We start from the raw sequence: 19,552 nt of genomic DNA, 5'->3' as shown, positions 1-19,552 counted from the left end.
GTTCGCAGGTTCATACAGGGCTTATGGCTTGGGTACTGTCTTTGGAGACCAGTTGCTGTTCCTCACGAGGTCTTTCTGAGTGCGTTTGCAGAAGAGGCAGGGCTGTGGCTCACAGCCAGGTAGAACCACCAGAACCCACTAGAGTACGGACTGAAGATCTTGCCTTGTCCATCTCAAGCCTTCTGAAAAAAGGAGCCCTGTGTCAGCTGCCCTGCCCGAAGGCGGCTTCTGACACAGCGCTTGGCGAACTAGACTGTCTGAGAAGCCCATGCCACTGGGGAGTGACTCGCCTGCAGGTGGCTGGGGTTCGAGGGCTCCTTAGCTCATCCAGAGAAGAATTATTCCCAGACCCTCTATGTGCCATGATCTGTGCTAGGTGCTTAGGGGTGTGACACCTAACAGGTCCTCCCCTCGGTGAGCTGCAGAGTACTACATGCAGCTGTGGGTGTGGATACTGCCCTGTGGAGGGTAGCTGAGTGCCGCCTTTGAGTTTGAGTGGTGCTCAGGGAACCCCGAAGGAGTCATCAGCAGCCTAGGGGAGGCCAGTGCCAGCACGGAGGAGATGGTGTTGGAGGAGGGGGCAGAAGGAGGTCCGTGAGGAGTGAGGACCATGGGTGCACAGGACTGGAGGCAGGAGAGGGTCCCACAGGCTCAAAGGCCGATGGGATGGTTTGTGTGCCTGCATTGTAAATGCCTTTTGGGGACTGGTGACAAAGGAGGTGGACCAGGGTAAAGGAGCTTGGCTTTTACGTATTTGCTGGCAGATTTCTTTCTTTCTTCCTCCCACCCGCTGCTTTATTGGGTTGTAATTGACCTACAACATTGCATAAGCTGAGGTAAGGTGTACAACATGAAGATCTGATATATTGAAAAATCAAAAGATTTTTTTTAACTTTTAATTAGGAAAATTTAAAAGACAGGTGAACATCGGCAGACTAAGACAGTGAACCCGTGTGCCATCGTCCCATTCCAGCACCTACCAATGCGTGGCCAGTCCTTTCCCCTCTGTGCACTGACACCGTCACCACCCCCACTCCCACCTCCCCTTTCCCTACTGCTGATCACTTTGAAGAAATCCCAAAGTGACTGGTATCTTCTGTCAAGCCTAGCCTGTCTCTTATGATGGATCATCCAGAATGTTGAAGCCTGGAGTGAGTGGGTGGCACTTCTCGATTTCATTTCATTTTCAGAGGAACCACTGAGTTTCCCTTCTTTGTCTTATCTTTCAGTGGGAAGCTGGTATCCCCCAAGTGGAAGAATTTCAAGGGCCTGAAGCTCCAGTGGAGAGACAAGATCCGGCTCAATAATGCCATCTGGCGGGCGTGGTACATGCAGTGTGAGTGCTACGCAGGCTTCTGGCAGGAGGGGCCTGCGGGGACCCGAGGCCTTGCAGTGGGTGGGACTTCCAGGTTCACGTTGGGGCCCAAAGCCCACTTTTCAAACACGATGCCTCAAAGGGAAGCCTCTTTTGGGGAGTCTGCAGCAATTGGAAAACCAAGCCAAATCCTAATGAACTAGGTACTTCTCAGGTGTCAGGCCCCAGGGGCCCGTCATGTGGTCTGTGTCATGTAGTTGCCCATAATCTGCAGGAGACAGATGTGTTAGCTCAGTGCTCACAGCATAACGTGCTCACTATTAGGTTAGACACTTGGGTCCAGGTTGTAAAGGCAGAGGTGGGAGGGCTTAGTTCTCTCTAGGGGAATTAAGGATGTTGTAGCAGAGGTGACATTTGAAGAGTCAGGGAACAGTTCCTGTTTTCAGCAGGTCGAAGAAGATACAGACCCAGGCCATGTTTATTCTCCACCTGGCTTCATGCCAGTAGATCCAATGATCTTTGGGTTGGGGCATGCTTGGGTTACTGACCCAGGGGTACTGAACCCTTGGGTTCTTACCCATGAGTTACTGACAGATTCTTTTCCTTTATACTCTGAAATCTCATTTTCAAGAGAAGGAGAAGGAAAGAACACTTAGGAGGGTCCCGCTCTAAGGGGGATGTGGACAGAGGAGGCAAGGGCTCCTTCAGGGGTCTTGGTCATAGTGATGATGTCTCATCCTTTCTCTGCCTAGATTTGGAGAAGCGCAAGAATCCTGTGTGCCACTTTGTCACTCCACTAGATGGCTCTGTTGAAGTAGATGAGCATCGCAGGCCGGAGGTACTTGGCTCGTGGCCATCAGTAGCTGGAAAGGATCTGCCCTCATCAGGAGGAAGCCACTCTCCCAGGGCTCGGAGCAGGGGTTGGATTCTGCAGCAGTCGGGGTGGTGTGGGGAGAAGGTCTGGCTGTGCCGCCCCACAACCATGTTGATGTTGTGACAGCCCACAGAGGCTCCCCTCTTCTTAGTCTGGGCTGACCCAGAGCACTCAGGGGTTCTCCCGCTGGGACTTACTCTCCACTGTCCCTTAACACTGGCCTTTCTCTGGAAGTCAAGGGAGAGATCTGGGCTCCTTACAAGGCAGTTATCTCTGATAGTTAAAGAATGACCTCAAGATCTTTCTATGTGGAGATGGAAAGATGCTGAAGAAATAGTAAATGAAAAAAAAAAAGTTGTACAACAGTATTTTAGTAACTTTATGTTAATTTTTTTTTTAAAGCGTGTATCTGCGTGATTATGTGTGTGTAGGAAAAGTCTAGAAGGATACACTGAAATCCTTTATTGGGTGCTGCTTCTGGGGAGGGTGATTAGAGTGAGGCGGATACCCTTTATACCCTCCTGTGTTGTTTTAATGTTATCCTAGCCTGTCTTACTGTTAGGATAAAAGGGGGAACAATTAGAAAGTAAAAGACCCAGTGAAAGACCCTTTTGGTGGTGGGATATGATCTGGTATTGGACAATATTAAGGAATATCATTTTCTTGGTTCTGGTGATAATATTGTATTGTTCACTGTGAGGATTCTTTACTGTCGGACACATAATGAAGTATTGCTAGGTGAAATTATATGGGCCTTATGATGTGTGGGACTTGCTTTAATATATAATATACTCCAGCCATAAACGAAAAGGAGCCTGAAAGTGAGGTGGGCTCTCTGAGGAGGTTGTAGCTTCTTTGACACCAGAGCTCTTCAGGCATATCGTGGAAGGGGCTCCCCTGCGTGATGGAAAGTTTGAAGTAGCTGCTCTTGGAAGTCACTTTCCATCTAAAACTTCTGTGATTGGCCATTTGTTTTCACCCTTTGAAAATGTGGCAGAGTCTCCTGGATAAGGGCATTTAGTGCTACCCCTGGCTCTTTGTAGGGCTTTTTCAGTGCCTGGGTGGAGCGCCCTTTCCCTCTTCCCGGCCCAAGCACTCTCTGACCCATGCTCCAGTCCAGACCCTTAGGAGCCGTACTCCCGAAGACGCACTTCATTATCTGAGGTCATGAAATAAAAGCCTGTCTTTGGGGTGGGACACACTTTGTGAATGAAGTTATGTGCATGTGGTAGGGTTCTCTGAATTGGATTGCCCAGGGCTGACTGCTAGCCTTTATTTTCAGGTCAAGTTCTGCCAATCAACCTAGATTGCCCTCTTTTGATTCCGACCCATATCTCTTCACAGGCCATCACCACGGAAGGGAAGTACTGGAAAAGCCGCATTGAGATAGTGATCCGGGAGTATCACAAGTGGAGAACCTACTTCAAGAAAAGGGTATCTGGCTTGGACTCCAAGAACAGCATGTTCAGGAAGCCCCATAGGGGAGGGAGGATCTAAGTCTATGTTCTAACACTGTTCCCCAAGGCTGTGGCTCTGTCGCTGGCCCCGGGGAACCCAGCATTCTAGCCCAGCCCAAGTGATGGGCCTGCTTTGGCCAAGTTATCTGTGGTCTCAGTTTTCTCTGGCTGTTAGTTACCTCACAAACACTGGTTGAGAACCTCTTCTGTGCCTAGCATGGGCCTGGGAACGGCAGAGAGCAGGCTCTTTCATGTGCCTCTCAGGGAGATGAGCCCTAGATGCTTCCTGGAGGAGAGGCTGAGGGCCTCATCCTCTCCCGGGACCCTGGGTGACCACCTTGTCTCCCCTTTTCTCCACAGCTACAGCAGCACAAGGATGAGGACCTTTCCAGCCTGGCCCAGGTGAGTGAGCTTAGGGGCCATGAGGACCCTCATGAGAGCCCTCCTTTGACAAGGAACAGGAATGATGTGGGTGGCCCGACAGTGAAGCCTGCAGTAGGAGGTTGTGGGGACAAAGACTGTCCCTGCAGCTCCAGGAGGGGCCACCTCCCTTCTCACACGGAAGACATGCAGGCTAAGGAAACAGGCCAGTTCTCCCTGCTCCACACGCTCCCCTCATGTTTTACAGCAGCCCTTGCAGCTCTCTCTGATAGGGTAACATGATGTGATCGAGAATTCTGAGTTCACTAGTGCCCCTCTGATTTTTCCTCCCTCCCCCTGTCCCTGTTGGTGGTAGGATGATGACATGCTTTATTGGCACAAACGTGGGGATGGATGGAAGACCCCAGTCCCCATGGAGGAGGACCCACTGCTGGACACAGACATGCTCATGTCGGAATTCAGCGACACCCTCTTCTCAACACTTTCCTCACACCAGCCGGTGGCGTGGCCCAACCCCCGGGAAATAGGTAAGCCATCTCTAGATCCTTGACCCTGAACACACAGCTGGCTTCCTTCTCTGGCATCGCCCCCGTAACCTGGCCCCCCAGGGCAGGATTGGCCAACCTTGCTGGCATCTGAGGGCCATATGCACTGAGTGGGTGGAGGCTGCAAATGGGCCTTCCTGGGCAGCTGTCAGGTCCATGGTACCCCTGCAAGAAGACTGGGATTTGGTCTGAATCAATTTCACATTTCTGACACTGTCCCCTTAGCAGAGGTTTTGTGCTTAGGCCAACTGACAGGGCCTTTGACTGACAGGGAAGGAAATCAGAAGCATTCCTGGGCACGACCTTTTGCCTGGCTGAAGTCAGGCATCCAGTTAACCCCTCAGGGAAGAGCCCACAGACTACCAGTTAGAACTGGGGATCTCTGCATCCCGGCAGTATCTGTTCCCTGACACTTTATCTTTCTTACAAAAATTCTTTCTTTCTTTCCTGCCTTCTGCGGGTGAAGAATAGCCACAAACCCACAAGAAGGTAGAAATTCCTGCCAGCCACCTGCACATCTCCTTGGAAGTATCTGAGCAGGGCCAGGAGGATCCAGTCAGGCCTTTTATATGTTTTCGCAACATTGTCTGAGAAGGCAGGATGATTCCTTTGTCTCCTTTCTGATTCTTACAGCACATCTGGGAAATGCAGACATGATCCAGCCGGGGCTGATTCCCTTGCAGCCCAACCTGGACTTCATGGACACTTTCGAACCCTTCCAGGGTGAGGACATGGGGCAGGAAGAGAGCATGGCCGCCTGATCTCCCTTTGCCCAGGATAAAGCACACTGGTGTTTCCTTTTCATAGAGGGAACTGTTAGAATGGGCAAGAGGGAGGACTTAGAATTTTTCAGAAAAATATATATATTCATATTCATATTCATATTCATATTGGTAGTAGTTTCAAGGTCTGGGAAGATTTTCTGCAGCAGGGTTCTTACTCTTAAAGAGAATCACCATTCTCCTGCGGACTCAGATCCTCAGGTTTGCCCAGGACCGTAAGCAGTTCTCCCTATAGGCAGCAGAGGGCGCTGGCAACACAGCCGCCTCCCAGCAGTATCCTGCAGTTAGAACTGGGTTCATAAGAGCTGCCAAACACCCGGCCTGGGAGTATTTCAGACCCCACACTAGTTGCCAGCATGAGCGGTTCCAATCAGAGGGCCTCTTTCTGCAGAGTTACCTCAGGCGGGGGATGCCCTCTGGCCGTGGCATTCCTCTGTGGGTAAGATGGGGTTCAGTGCCCGATTTATTTGGATCTTAATTCAAGGATATGATGGGCACATAGAGCTTAAAAGCACCCAATGTTGTCTTTCAGACCTCTTCTCTTCCAGCCGCTCCATTTTTGGTTCCATGCTGCCTGCTCCTGTCTCAGCACCTGCACCAGATCCCAACAGTCCACCTGCTCAGGTAGAGGGAGCTGGGGAGAGGTGGCCAGGGCTAGGCTAATGAGTAACTGTGCAAAAGTCATAAGCAGAGTGCTACAGCTTGCTAGCTCTAGTGCTGAACAAACACACACGATGTGTAAAAAAGTTATTCTAGCCCTCCTTGAAAGCAGCCATAGATCTCCACAAGGTAGGAGCTATCTGTAAACATTGGCTCCTGCCTGAAGCTCCCCATAACCGGTGTGCAGTGAGCTCTGTTTAACCAGTTAAGAAAGAATTAGCGAAGGAAAACATGGATTGCTAATAAACAGAAGTTCTGTAAAAAGAAGTTCCTCTTTTACTTTCAACTTAACAATGAACACAGGCTGGTTATCAGCCGCTGGGGCTGCAGAGCCGAGTGAGGCACGGCTCTTTGCCTGCAGGGGCTCTCAGGCTGGTACCCGTATCCGGTTAGACACAGAAACCTGGCCCCATCTTCTTCCATCTGGCTCTGGGAAGAATTTCTTCTATAGAGACTGAGATCTTGACAATTGATTCCTTATAGCGTTTCCCTTTTAGGAAGGGGTGACCTCTAGAAGTTGATACGTGAAACTGTCCTGAGGGAACCCCATGAGCAGCTGTGCTCCAGGCTGCCTGTGCTCTGTAACAGAAGATGGCCGGGACTTTGGGGGGACCCCTCCTGGACTCTAGAAACAAGATATTCCCAGGCCCAGAGCCAACTGTGTGCAGACAGACACTTTGTCTGAGCTCCGTGTTATCATTTAGTCCTTAATGGAAACAAGACCCCTATGGACGCCTGGAGAGACACAGCTCCGTTCCCCCCAGATTGGCAGGAATGGGGACAGGAGCCATCGCCCTGTCCCTCTGTCGGAAGGTTCTGCTCAGGTGCCCAACATCCGTTGTTGGACTTTGTGGGTGTGTTGTACCAGGAAGTGAACAGCGACTTGTGTGATCCAGCATTTGTCCTCCTTTCCTAGGAGAGCGTCCTGTCAACCACAGCTCTCCCCACCGTGAGCCTCCCTGATGGCCTCATAGCACCTCCTGCAGCCACCGCCCTGGATGCCACGGATGGGGAGGGCTGCGAACGAGCTCCCCAGCCTGGAGACCCCTTTATCCAGCCCACAGACTTCGGTCCCCCTGCACCGCCACTGAATGTCGCTCAGCCTTTCCTGCCCGTGTTCACCATGCCCTTGCTATCTCCCAGCCCTGCCCCAGCGCCTGCTTCTCCTGCCCTGCCTTTAGCCCCGCCCCCTGCCCCTGCCTTGAGCCCCTCGGCTCCACCTACCTTCCTGCAGCCGAAGTTTGCTGGAGCCAGCAAGTCACCCTCCGTCATCACACACACGGCCTCTGCCACCCTCACCCATGATGCATCCGCCACCACCTTCAGCCAGAGCCAGGGTCTTGTCATCACAACCCACCATCCCACGCCCTCGGTGTCCCCCTGTGGCCTGGCGCTTCCTCCGGTCACCCGGCCGCCAACCGCTGGGCCTCCCCAACCCTGTTTAACATTTGTGCACCCCAAACCTGTCTCTCTGACTGGGGGAAGGCCCAAGCAGCCTCCCAAAATAGTGCCTGCTCCCAAACCAGAGTCTGTATCCGTGGTATTGAAGAATGCTTGCATCGCCCCAGGTGAGTCAGGTGGAAGGAAGCCAACGTCTGATCTCCCCTTCCCAGAGGATATGTCTCTGTCTCCAAGGCTTACAAACTTGTGACACACACACACTTGTGAAACGAAAGTGTTCCAGTCTACCACATGTGTGTGATCTAGTCTGTTGTCTACTCTGTGGTGGTCTTTTCAAGTTAGTCTCAACCCACTTTGAAAAAGCACGGTCCAGGTGATCTCTTTCCTGGGCCTGTAATCTGTCCTCTTCGAGGAGAAGTTGCAAAACAGATGTCAGATACAAAACGAGTGGTTTTGTCTCTCTCTGGCCTGTGGTGAGAGAGGTGATGTCTGAGCAGCAGGGGAGGGGTCTGTGCTGCTCCTGGGGGCCCCACAGGCCTGGGCTCAGCAGCAGTAGTGTTGGAAGCAGAGCCCCGCAACTCCGGGCCTCACTGTCACTTCTTGTTCTGGCAGCTGCCTTTTCAGGACAACCACAAGCGGTGATTATGACATCAGGCCCTCTGAAGAGAGAAGGGATGTTGGCTTCTACCGTGTCCCAGTCCAATGTGGTCCTCACGCCCGCTGCTATTGCCCGGGTGAGGAGGCCCTAGGCAGACCCTCCGTATCCTTATCACCCCAACATGGCCCTGCTTTTGGGTGGTTCTCACCTGACATGACTGTGGTTGGGGGTGACCTCCCTCTCCTGTGTCACCTCAGGCTCCTGGAGTCACGGAGTTCCACAGTGGCATCCTGGTGACAGACCTTGGCCACACCACGAGCAGCCAGCCGGCCCCTGTCTCTCGGCTCTTCTCTCCAAGCACAGTGCAAGACGCCCTGGTGAAGGGCGAGCAGGTCCCGGCCACGGGTTCCAGTGAGTGTGCGCTGCATTCTGAATGGTTGGGACTTCGTGAGTGAAATGAGCACGCCCGCACAGTCAGGGAGACCGCCCATGGGGTTCCCCAGGATTGGGGCTGGACTGTGCAGTGAGGTCTTAGAAGCCTGCCCGTGGCCCACGCTGGGGAGTGCTCAGCCAGTGGCAGCTCACCCCAGGAGCAGGAAAGGGGCAAGCGTGTGCAGGGTAGGCGACCGATGCACTTGGGGAACACCACTCTGACCCCCTTCAGAAAGGCCTGGCTCTGAGCTGCTGGTTCTGATTGAGAAAAGGGATTGAGGCTATCAACACTTTCCAGAAAACGGGAACCACCTAGGCTTGTCTCCACATCAATGTGGTCATCCCTTAGTTTTCAAGCCCCTCACATCTGTTGAGCCCATTTCCACACTGTGGGTCTTCCATCGGCAGGAGGGTCGGGGGAGAACTGATTGTGCCCAGTGAAGAGCCGTGGAGCCCGGGATAAAGGAGTCACCCGAGGCTGTGCCCCTGGTGGTGGGGTAGAACCAGAACCTAGGCTTCCTCCTCTCAGATGCCCACTGGAGAGGGAGACCAAAGGTGCCTTGTCTCAAGTAAAAGCTGGGCATGGCCACTGCTGGAGCTCCATGCTGAACAGTCCAGGAGACGAGCAGGGCTGGTCTCTGTCTACACAGATGAGACCGTGGAGGGACTTGTCCAGGGAGGCTGGATGAATAAGGGCCTCCAGCCTGGAAAGCTAAAGACGAAGACTGGTTGGTTACAGGTCAGGCCCGTACGGTGGCGTCAGAGCTCAGGAAGCGTAGCATTACCCTGACTGCCGGGACGCAGAACACGGGGCACTGGAGCCACGATGGGAAACTGAGCAGCAAGGCAGGGAGGTGGTCAGCGCCGCAGAAAGGAGTGCATGGGGGCTCTCTGGGCAGGCGGGCGGGGCAGCCCTAGGCGACTCCAGGGGCCTCCTGAGAGTTGCCAGTGACCAGGGCACGGCTGGCATGGGAGTGGACAAGATTGAAAATGTAGAGTTGAAGGAACACGAATGAACAGCTTTGTGTACTGGACGCACAGGGCAAGAGGCTCACAGAGGCTGCGGAAACTGCAGGTGGCCTCCGGGTGGCTTGTTAATAGGTCGCATTAGCAGTCGGGCCTCCTCTCGGAACTCTCCATGCCCCAGAGCTATGGCTGGCCAAGCTCAGGCCATATTGCCCCACGTCCAGCCAGCCTTCATCGGGCCTTGTCCACACCTAACAGAACATTCCTTGGGAGGTTGGCAAGGATTTCTCCAGTTTTTGCTCTGGGGTCCCTGGGGGAGGTTTCAGACGGGTTTCCGGCTTTGGGACTTGCAGGGATTCCCTTCCTTGGTGGGCACTGCTTCGACTGCTGCGGCCGGCCGTGTCCTAAGAGGAGTCTCTGTTCTTCTCAGGTCGAGATGGCCCAAACTCAGGGCAGGCCTCTCCATGTGCTTCAGAGCAGAGCCCCAGTCCCCAGTCTCCCCAGAACAACTGCTCAGGGAAATCGGCAGACCCCAAAAACGTGGCTGCTTTAAAGGTATCACAGGTCTCTCTTGGGTCTTGATTTCCTTGGAGGGATGGGGGTAGGGGCAAGGAGAATATCCAGGGACCGCTGGGGCTGCTGTGTCCCTTACTAGGGACACACAGGAAAGGAGCAGCACAGACCTCACCGATGTTCCAGCAGGCTAAGGTAGTATCAGGAACCTGGACGTTTGCTACGTAACCTGGAGATATGTCGGAGGCTCCTCCCGTTGCCCCACCTGCTAGGTGGCCCTGAGCCCTGGAACCGGCCGAGCCCTGTAGCCTGCGGGAGGTGGCGGCTCTAAGAACTGGGTCAGCGAGGAATGGGCCGAGGGTGGCTGGGGAGTGTCAGCAGCAGCAGTCATGGCCCCTGCCGAGGGCCTCTGTTCTGCAGGCGGGGTTTTCTAGCACCCTGTCCTGCCCACTGTTGCCCCCCACCGAGTCGCAGGTGGGAGTGAGGGGCAGCGGCCCTGCGGGGCACCATGTGCCACGGCGACGGGCTGATTCTCCAACAGAACCGGCAGATGAAGCATATTTCAGCTGAGCAGAAAAGACGCTTCAACATCAAGATGGGCTTTGACACACTCAACAGTTTGATCTCTAATAATTCCAAGCTGGTGAGTGGTGTCAGGTGGGCGGGGAGCCCCTGTATTGGCCTCGGCGCCGGCTGGACAGGCAGGGCGGCTGCTGTGCTGTGACCCCGCCGCCCCTCTCCCAGACCAGCCACGCCCTCACGCTGCAGAAGACCGTGGAGTACATCACCAAGCTGCAGCAGGAGCGGAGCCAGATGCAGGAGGAAGCCCGGCGGCTGCGGGAGGAAATCGAGGAGCTCAACGCCACCATCATGTGAGCCTGGGGGCGTGGGGCCCGGGGCTGGTACCTCATCCTCTCGCGTGCATGTCACAGAGACAGGAGGGTCGTTTGTGGCCTTGTCACCCATAGCTGCCTCTCTGTTGTCGTGCTGTGGGCTCTTTACCTCCTCCTCCTGAGGCCTTTCTCCTGGGCCCACAGTGGCCAGCAGCGGCTGGCCCTGCCCACGTGGAGCGCCGGGGTCCAGCTTCACTGCCGGCCGCTCTGAGCGTCCTCTGCTCCCTCCGTTGTTACAGCTCCTGCCAGCAGCTGCTCCCTGCCACCGGAGTCCCCGTCCCCCGGCACCAGTTCGATCACATGAGGGACATGTTTGATGAGTATGTGAAGAGCCGGACCCTGCAGAATTGGAAGTTCTGGATTGTATCTTTGCGTTTTCTTCGCTTCTCCTACCCCCACCCTGTGCACTGAAACAGCAGCCCCTACCCACAGTTCCTTTCGAGAAATTCTATATAGATGGTCTTCGTGGAGTTCACCCAACAGGCACTGTACAGGAGCCTGGCCTGGCCCACGCTATGAAGTGGGGCTGTCATTGGTGACTGTCCAGGCTTGGGGCTTGCTGGGGAGGTTGAGCAGCCCAGCTCAGCTCTCTGCCTGCTTGGAAAATAAAGATGCTTTATTGCAAGGTGCCAGGGCCACCAGCTGAGGCCATCCCATAGGAAAGAGGTAGGATCTAATGGCACATCCTGGCAGCCATCTCAGTCCTTGCAACAACAGGGGCTCGAGTACTGCCAATGGGGTAGACGGGAAACCAGGGCTCGTAAATGACTAAGTGGCAGAGGCAGGATTTGAAACCAGCTCCTGCAGGCTGTTGTCTCGCTTGGGCCACATGGTCTTAGATGCTGTCGTGAGGTACATTCACCAGCGTGCTGGGGTCTGTCCCTGGGGCCAGGGCCTATCTGCGCTCAGCCTTCCAGATGGCAGCAGGGCCCCTCTGGGGGACAGCTCCTGCCCTGTCAGTGCCCTTCCAGTCACATCTGTGCCTCATGTGCACGCATGGTAGGTTGGCTGTGTGTCTTCATCTTGTTGCTAACAGACTGCTCCGTTTGGGAGCAGAGCCGACAGCACGCACGAGCTCTGTTTCCTCTGCTCTGCCCGGCTTACTCAGCCTGGCTCTGGCCCTTATCGTTGATGGAGCGAGGCGGCAGCTGGGGTGAGCCAGGGCCTTTTTGGTAAAATGGCATGTTCCTCATCGCCAGCCTCAGCTTGGGGGACCAGGGGCACCACTGCGGTTCAGATCAGGGGGAAAATGGACCTCATGCCTTTGCAGAGTTGATTGCCCAGGATGGTTTGGGAGACCCACACAGAACGTGACGGAGAGCCAGCACGTGTGTTCATCAAGAGAAACAGACGGTCCACCCTGTGGTCTGCGATGCACCTCTGCTATTCTTTTTTTTTTTTTTTTTTAAGATTTTATTCATTTATTTGACAGACAGAGATCACAAGTAGGCAGAGCAGCAGGCAGAGAGAGAGGAGGAAGCAGGCTCCCCGCTGAGCAGAGAGCCCGATGCGGGACTCAATCCCAGGATCCTGAGATCATGACTTGAGCCAAAGGCAGAGGCTTAATCCATGGAGCCACTCAGGCGCCCCACGCCTCTGCTATTCTTTTATGTATGTATGTATGTATGTATGTATGTATTTGACAGAGAGAGATCACAAGCAGGCAGAGAGGCAGGCAGAGAGGGCGGGGGAAGCAGACTCCCCGCGGAGCAGAGAGCCGGATGCGGGGCTCGATCCCAGGACCTGAGATCGTGACCCGAGCCGAAGGCAGCGGCTTACCCGCTGAGCCGCCCGGGCGCCCGCCTCTGCTACTCTTGCCACCGCGCACAGACTGCCGGCTTTCGTGCCAGAGTGCTAGGACATGTCCCACACCGAGGAAACGTCTCTGTCCCTGCCTCTTGTGGTCATTAAGCTGATGCTCAGAGTTAGATGGAAAGATCTCAGGGGAACGTGAGGGTGCATCTCCCCTGGATCACACTCCCTCGCCAAGTGTCCGCAGTTACTTGCCGCTCCCAGGGGAAGCTGGTCACGGGCCGGCCAGTAGCCGGACTTGATTCTCCCAACCCCGGTTACATGTTCGCCAGCGCTCCTCCTCGCTTACCTTTTCTTTAACCCACATGCCGTGCAGTTCAGTATCATCATCAAGCCGCTGTTTGAGTCCTTCAAGGGGATGGTGTCCACCAGCAGCCTGGAGGAGCTGCACCGGACGGCGCTGTCCTGGCTGGACCAGCACTGCTCCCTGCCCGTCCTCAGGCCGAGTGAGTCCGGGGCTTGCCGGGACCCTTGAGGATAGTCCCGGGGGGAGGAGGGCCTGTGTGGATAGTGCAGATCCAGGCGCCCCGCGGGCAGCTGCGTCGGCACAAGGTGACGCTGTGTGGGAGGCCCGGGCCAGAGATGCCAGCTGCGGGACAGGGGCCTGGCCCCCCACGCCACTCCTTTGCTTCCTGTCGTCCCTGTGCATCCAGGTGCTCAGGGCCCCTTGTGCTTACTGAGCACTGGCTGTTCACCAGGCCCCGTCTCCGGTGCTTTCACGTATGTTTTCTCATTTAATTCTTACAACGGACAAGGCTACGTGTGTATATTGAGGGGATGGAGGTGGACAGACAGGAGGAGCTTGGAATTCCCTGCTCGTCTGTGGGAGAGGAGACAGGGTTCACAGTTATCCTGGAGCCGAAAGGCTTTGCTGGCGTTGGTCCCTCAGCGCTGCTCAGTGCATCTCCTCTGGTGGCATGAGAATGACCACACGCGTTTGTGCGGGAGACCACGCATGCTATCCACTGCGGGACTTAAAGCGGCTGCGGGTGCCGGTGGCCCTGGCCTAACCTGCTCCTTCCTTGCAGCGGTGCTGGGCACCCTCCGGCACCTGAGCACCACCACCTCCGTCCTGACGGACCCATCCCAGCTGCCGGAGCAGGCGGCACAGGCTGTCACCAGAATTGGCAAGACACCAGGGGAGTCTTAGCAGTGCCTCGCGGGCACTTGGCCGCACAAGATGCCACGGAGGCTCTTCCCTGCCCGCGGAGAGGACGCTGCACCCCAGGCCTCTCCTGACGCCGAGCTCAGGGCCTCCCTCCAACTCCACCGGCCCACCGGGCCCCTCAGAACACCGCTCAGGTCTGAAGCAGGTTCGGGTCCTGCCGACAGCAATAGCTCGTCTTTGGGAACTCCTTGCTGTGAACTCTTACTCAGCGACCTCAGTCGTGACCTCCCCTGCCCTCGGGCAACCCAGACAGTGTCCTGTCCCACTGGTGGCCTAAGGGAGTAGATGGGACAGACAGTCACGGCCTGCTCCCGGGAGCTAGGAAGCATAAGGGTTCCTCTTTGGTTCTGTCCTCAGACGTAGGATGCTGGCTCCTGTCAGCCCTGGGCCCTCGGATGGCTCTAAGCGATTCCCTGAGCTGCTCTGACTCTCCTGGCGGGGGCAGGTGGAAGGCCCCTTCCTTCTTCCCTCAGACTCTGGCCTTGTAAGTAGGTTTGGACAGCAGCTCAGGCTTGCGCATGGGAGGCTGCTCCCACCTTGTGGGCCGCCAGGGAACCCCAGGCCCCGTGGGCGGAAGCAATGGACGTGGGTGCACACTTGGCGAGGAGAGCACAAGCAGTGCAAAGCCACGGCTCCGGCCTGGAACCCCTCGGGCTGCGCTGCGGGCGGCAGCCACACGTCAGTGTCTTGAGAACCATGGCGGGGACTCAGGCGGGGACTCACCACGTGGCCCTTGTTCTCCACCTTCCTCCAAGCCGCAGCCTCGGACGAGCCAGCGGCGTTTGGGGGACGCTCACAGCCCTCAGGGTGTAGCATCCGAGAGGCCAGACTCCACGGTGCCGCCAGCGGGCTGTCATCTTGTCTGGATTGTTCAGCCAGGAGTCCCAAACCATAACAGTTCTCGGACCAAAGATGTCACCACACCCAAAGTCTGTCCCATGTTGTGTTTGGAGGAAGAAACAGAATGTTGCTGGGCAGCGCTCTGAGGCAGCCGGCCTCAGGGCTGTCTAGCATCTCCCATATCAGACGGTGAAGAATTACACTCCTATTTGATCAAGGCAGAAGGATAGCTGAGGGCAGCGGGCTGCTTCTGCACGTGGGACTTGCACTTGGAGTGGCCAGGCCCAACCTCTTGCCGTGTCTGCAAGAGGGGGTGCAGATGGAAGGGCGGGCGCTCTCTCTAACACTCAGGAAGCCCAGCCAAGGGTACCTCCTCGTCGAAAGAATGTGCTTTTAAACGTCCTGCTGTGAAGTTCAGAGGGCCTGCGGGCTTTCCATTCAACCTCTGTCCCCCCTGCCAGAGATGGAGCCTGGGCAGTGCCAGGCAGGCCGGAAATCCTGGGGTAGGCTCCGTGGGGGCTACCAAGGGCCACCTCCTGCAGCTTGGACCTACTCGGAGGCTCCCGCGGGTTCCTGGAGGCCTGCTGAAGGCCTGCTCGGGGGACATCCATCCCTGCCTCAGCCTCAGTTGATGGAGGATGGAAGGGGTGTCTTCCCCCTACCGCCTGCCAGCTGTGCCACCGTCTCGCTGCAGGTCACCGACCTGTCACCCACTCCCATCTGTGCTTCAGCTCCGTACAAGAGCAGCTTGGCGGCACCCCTCAGCCTCTCCAGAAGATGTGTTTACAAGCCTCCCAGTTCACTCCCCTGAGGGGCGAGCACAAGACGAGGCTGGGCTGATCCTTACTGTCCACTGGGAAGTGGTAAGAGAACTCCTCCTTCACCCCAGGATAAACAGGAAGTCGCCCTTCAAAAGGGGAAGACCACCATGGTAAGAACTCACGAGGGTCAGAAGGAAAAACACGAGATCTCCCTAGCTGTGAGGGCTTGTGGGGGGTCATGAGCGCCATCCCTTCCCCAGTTCCTGTGCCTTTGTAAACCACGCGGATGGCCGTAATGCTTGGCCCACCAAGACCTCTCCTAAATTAGTAGCCTTCTCCCCACCCTGTGCTGGGAGTTGTTGCTTGTTGTTGTTGTTGTTGTTTTTTAACTCTATGGGGTATAAAATTGGCCTCTTGGCTTCTTCGGCCTACCTCTCCTCTTCCTTTTGCTGAATTAATGTTCATGATTCTGTTTTGTTAAATATTTAAGGCTGTTAGGTCATGTGAGACTTTGAAGGGTGTGTGTGTGTTCGTGTGTGTGTCTTGGCAGACCGTTAACTAGATGCATATTTTTGTTTTGAGACATTTACTTAAATCCATTTCTCTTGGTGCTCACGGTTACCCTGGCTATAGGGCTGCAAAGCTGTATCTCTTCCCACAGACGTGATCGTTTCATGTCCCAGAATCATTTATTTTGGAATCTTGCCTGATGAATCTGGCCAGACAGAGGGGCCCAGCGGGGGCGCAGGGACAGCGAGACCACCCTGCCAGAGGCCTCCAGGGCCTGCTGACCGCAGGGCTGTGCTTTGTTTACACTCGTTTTCACCCCTGCCCCTGCCTCTGCTCCCGTAAGAGAAATTTTTAAATGCTGACACTTTGGAGAATAAAAAGAATCAATTTGAAAAGGAAAAAAAAAAAAAAAAGCTTGCCTGGCACATAAATCTTTGAAAAGCATTTCTGTGAAATCTTTCTGTGCCATCAGCTCCCGTCACACTGCTGCCTGCTCTTTCACGATGAGTGGGAAACAGAGGGACAGGGCAGGTGCCACCATGGGGCTTTCTGAAAGTTGGTGGGCCCGTCCCTCCCATCTCAGGCGGGTTGCACAGCAGCAGTCACCCCCCCCCCCCCCAGGAGGGCCCCAGCCCATGCATCCTGGCTGCTGTCCAGCCAGATTTTCTCACATGAGAGCAGCAGCCCCAGCATTGGAAGTTAGAGTTAATGAGGTGCTAACAGGCATCACTGGCTCTTGTCAGGAGGAAGGGCTGGAGGGCAGGGAACCCCCAGCACCGCCCTGTTCCTGGAGCTTCTGCAGGAGGAGGGGTGGTCCGTGGTTGTCCATGTGTCCTTGGGCTCCCAGCTTCATCTGCTTCCTGCCCTTGTGACCTGACGATTGGGCCTGAAGGTTTTTCTGCTCTGGCGATAGAAATAGAAACTTAGACTCTGAGCAAGCATGGACCCCCAGGGTGGTGCCAGCCCCCTTTGTGTCGCCCCAGGTGAAGGGGTATGGTGGCAAGTGACCAGAGAGGGAGGAGGAGCAGGTTCGTTGTTTCTAGGATTACAAGCTGTCAGTCTAGCTGAAGCACCGGTCAGTCGGCAGGTTGCTGGGCTGTCCTCAGTGCCCTTTGCCCCATGCCCAGGACCCCCCATGCTGTGGACAGGCTGGCCCGCTCTCTTTCCTCTCTCTGGTGTAAAGTTGCCTTTCCCTGGAGACCTCCTGCCTCCGATTATGCACTTTGGCAGTGATGATAACCCACCCACCGCTCATGGGAACTCAGCTTTGCCAAGTGTTCCCTCTGTTGTGGTCTCATTGGGGGAGAGAGCTGGGATACCCTGGTGTGAGCAACATGGCAGCCATGGGCCGGGGTCAACGCCTCAGTGCCCCGATACTGCGAATGGGTCTTCACCACGTCTGAACATGGACGAGGGGAGAAGAGGGTTAGACGGTGGAAGAGCTTGGAAGGTCAACACCTGTTTGTAACATTCAGTAGTTTCCATGGCCTTGACCCTCCTGGATCCGAGGGGCTGCAGGAGCAGGGAGAAGACTTCGGGCCTACTGTGTACCTCCAACAACTGCCCCATTTTCATTCCCTTCTGAGGAGTTGACTTTGCTTGTCTCATCAGGCAGGGGGCTGTTTCCTTGTTGGAGTTTGTGAAAATCAGCCTTTGAGAAAGAAAAGGGAATTTTCATGTTGAATGTTGGTTGTGTGTGTGTGTGTGTGTACGCACGTGCACGTGCTTGCGCAAGCCCACCTGTGTGTGTGCACTTAATGGAATTTTATTTTTGCAAAATTCCTTCCCAGTTATGTAGCAGAATTCACCTCCGTTTCCCAGTCAAACTTTTGGTTTCATGGTCAACTGTGGGCATCACTAATTTGAAGAATTCTCTTCTGGGTTTCTGAACAGAGGTGTGCCCTTCCCAAGGCTTGAGACTGTGGAGGGTTTGGGAGAAGCAGATCCATTTCCGTAGAGTTTGTCCTGCAGTTGAAGAGTCCGAAGGGCTTAGCCCGGGGAGACACAGTTCCCAGATCGTGTTTCTCACGGGGGATCTTGAAGGCAGCCTCTCTCCCCGACAACGCCACAGCGCCCTGCTGTTTCTCTGCCGAGTCTTTTCAGGAGGCCCAGGAAAGGAGACTTTGTTCATCTACTTATTTTGTAACATCACAGCTGAGCCACCACGTTCTCTTCATTTTCCCGCTTCCAGTTCACTGTGTAAATGGTTCCCATTTTCTGTTGCGAGCTTTGGTGATTGTGTCAGGGCTCCGCTAGGAGACGGTCTCCCCTCGTGGTCCGAACAGCACAATCCGAGGAGAGCCTAGTCCCTCGGAGGCTCCCTCAGGCTGCGCCATCCAGACACCACCCTTCATGCTCCGCGGTCGAGAAGCACGTTTCCACCAGCTGTATTCAACACTACAATGCAGTTTTAAAACTATATTTGCATCCAAAACAATAAAAAGCTGTATTTTTTTGAAAAGCCTGTGATGATTTTTCTTAAATGCTTCCTGTTGGGCTGTGGAAATGAGGATACCGGGAGATCCGAACACAGTGACGCTCAGACTGGCTTACTCAGTCTAACCTTGAAGGCCGGGGTGGGGGCGGGGGTTGGTGAGGAGAGAGGCCCCAGGTGAGCAGGGGGTCCTAAAGAGAGGCTGCTGGAAGAACCCATGACAAAAGCCCCACATCACTGATGCTCCCTGTGAATTCACCAGGGCCTGGTGCTCCGGGCCTTTCCTGGGTGGATGGAGTTCAGTGGTGCTTGTACAAACTGCCCATGACCCCATTGGAACCCGGGCAGCTGGCACCTGCCCTGCACACATGAACAGGGTGGCTGTGAGGTTCCCATAAAATCCTGTCAGAGTGCTCAGTAACCCATGCAGCACTGTGCTTAGAAAGCGTAGGTTCTCGTCAGCACGGCTAACACCGGCCCCAGGACTAAGTCAAGGTGATGGCCCCTGGAGGCGGTGGTCTCCCTGCTAACTGTGGACCCAGAGCTGTAGGAAAAGGAAGGGAAGTTGACCAACAAAGGTGCCCTTTGTTGTGTTGAGAAGATTCTGATGATCTCTGTTTAATTTAGAAGCTTCTCTCTTTTCCATACCATCTTCCTGCACCCACTACCCCCCCCGTCTCCCCCACCGCAGCTCCTGGTGCTTGGGAGGTGACCCAGTGAGCTGAGTCACACTACCTCCTGCAGGCGGCCTGGCAGATCCAGATCTCTGACTGAAATGCCGTGGGTTGGTACACAGGCTCTTGTCTGATCAAACCCGATGCCTCCCCAAAGAAAAACGTCTCCATGACACAAAGCAAGATTTTGGGCCCTAAGAACAGGAGGCCCTACAAAGAAGAGCGTGATTCACGGACTCCCCTGGGAGAGACTTGATTTCCATCAAGCAACAGATGTCGGCTTTGCTCTTTTTAAGTTTTCGAGCCCAGCTCCATGTTATGTATGGAATCTTCAAAGATGCTTGGGGCATAATTCATAATTCGGAGAAGAGGGTTGAGTTTGGATAGGCCAGGAATGGGGAGACAGAGCAGAGGGAGCGAGACAAATGTGCTGGAGACTGTCCCCAGGTGTCAGGCTCCAGGCTCCTCAGGGAGCCCCTGGGTAGTTCTCAACCTGGCAGGGTAGCTCTTCCCTTTTCATAGGGGAGGAAGTCAAA

General features: G+C 55.1%; 1 protein-coding gene across 1 annotated transcript in view; it reads left to right on the top strand.

The window, feature by feature from the left end:
• The window catches only part of MLXIP (MLX interacting protein), a 60,977-nt gene extending 42,608 nt beyond the window's left edge, over nucleotides 1–18,369 (top strand). Inside the window, exons 2-17 of the mRNA XM_047696792.1 lie at nucleotides 1,230–1,336; nucleotides 2,068–2,153; nucleotides 3,534–3,623; nucleotides 4,007–4,048; nucleotides 4,383–4,554; nucleotides 5,206–5,295; nucleotides 5,887–5,978; nucleotides 6,931–7,582; nucleotides 8,028–8,149; nucleotides 8,271–8,424; nucleotides 9,842–9,966; nucleotides 10,466–10,567; nucleotides 10,669–10,796; nucleotides 11,057–11,180; nucleotides 12,946–13,075; nucleotides 13,658–18,369. Coding sequence (XP_047552748.1) covers nucleotides 1,230–1,336; nucleotides 2,068–2,153; nucleotides 3,534–3,623; nucleotides 4,007–4,048; nucleotides 4,383–4,554; nucleotides 5,206–5,295; nucleotides 5,887–5,978; nucleotides 6,931–7,582; nucleotides 8,028–8,149; nucleotides 8,271–8,424; nucleotides 9,842–9,966; nucleotides 10,466–10,567; nucleotides 10,669–10,796; nucleotides 11,057–11,180; nucleotides 12,946–13,075; nucleotides 13,658–13,779 — 2,338 coding nt within the window. The 3' untranslated portion in view covers nucleotides 13,780–18,369. The remainder of the gene's footprint in view (nucleotides 1–1,229; nucleotides 1,337–2,067; nucleotides 2,154–3,533; nucleotides 3,624–4,006; nucleotides 4,049–4,382; nucleotides 4,555–5,205; nucleotides 5,296–5,886; nucleotides 5,979–6,930; nucleotides 7,583–8,027; nucleotides 8,150–8,270; nucleotides 8,425–9,841; nucleotides 9,967–10,465; nucleotides 10,568–10,668; nucleotides 10,797–11,056; nucleotides 11,181–12,945; nucleotides 13,076–13,657) is intronic.
• The last annotated feature ends 1,183 nt before the right edge of the window (nucleotides 18,370–19,552 follow it).

This window comes from Lutra lutra, chromosome 12 (assembly GCF_902655055.1).
Source record: "Lutra lutra chromosome 12, mLutLut1.2, whole genome shotgun sequence".
Lineage (NCBI taxonomy): Eukaryota > Metazoa > Chordata > Mammalia > Carnivora > Mustelidae > Lutra > Lutra lutra.
This window is presented reverse-complemented; position numbering and strand designations above follow the sequence as displayed.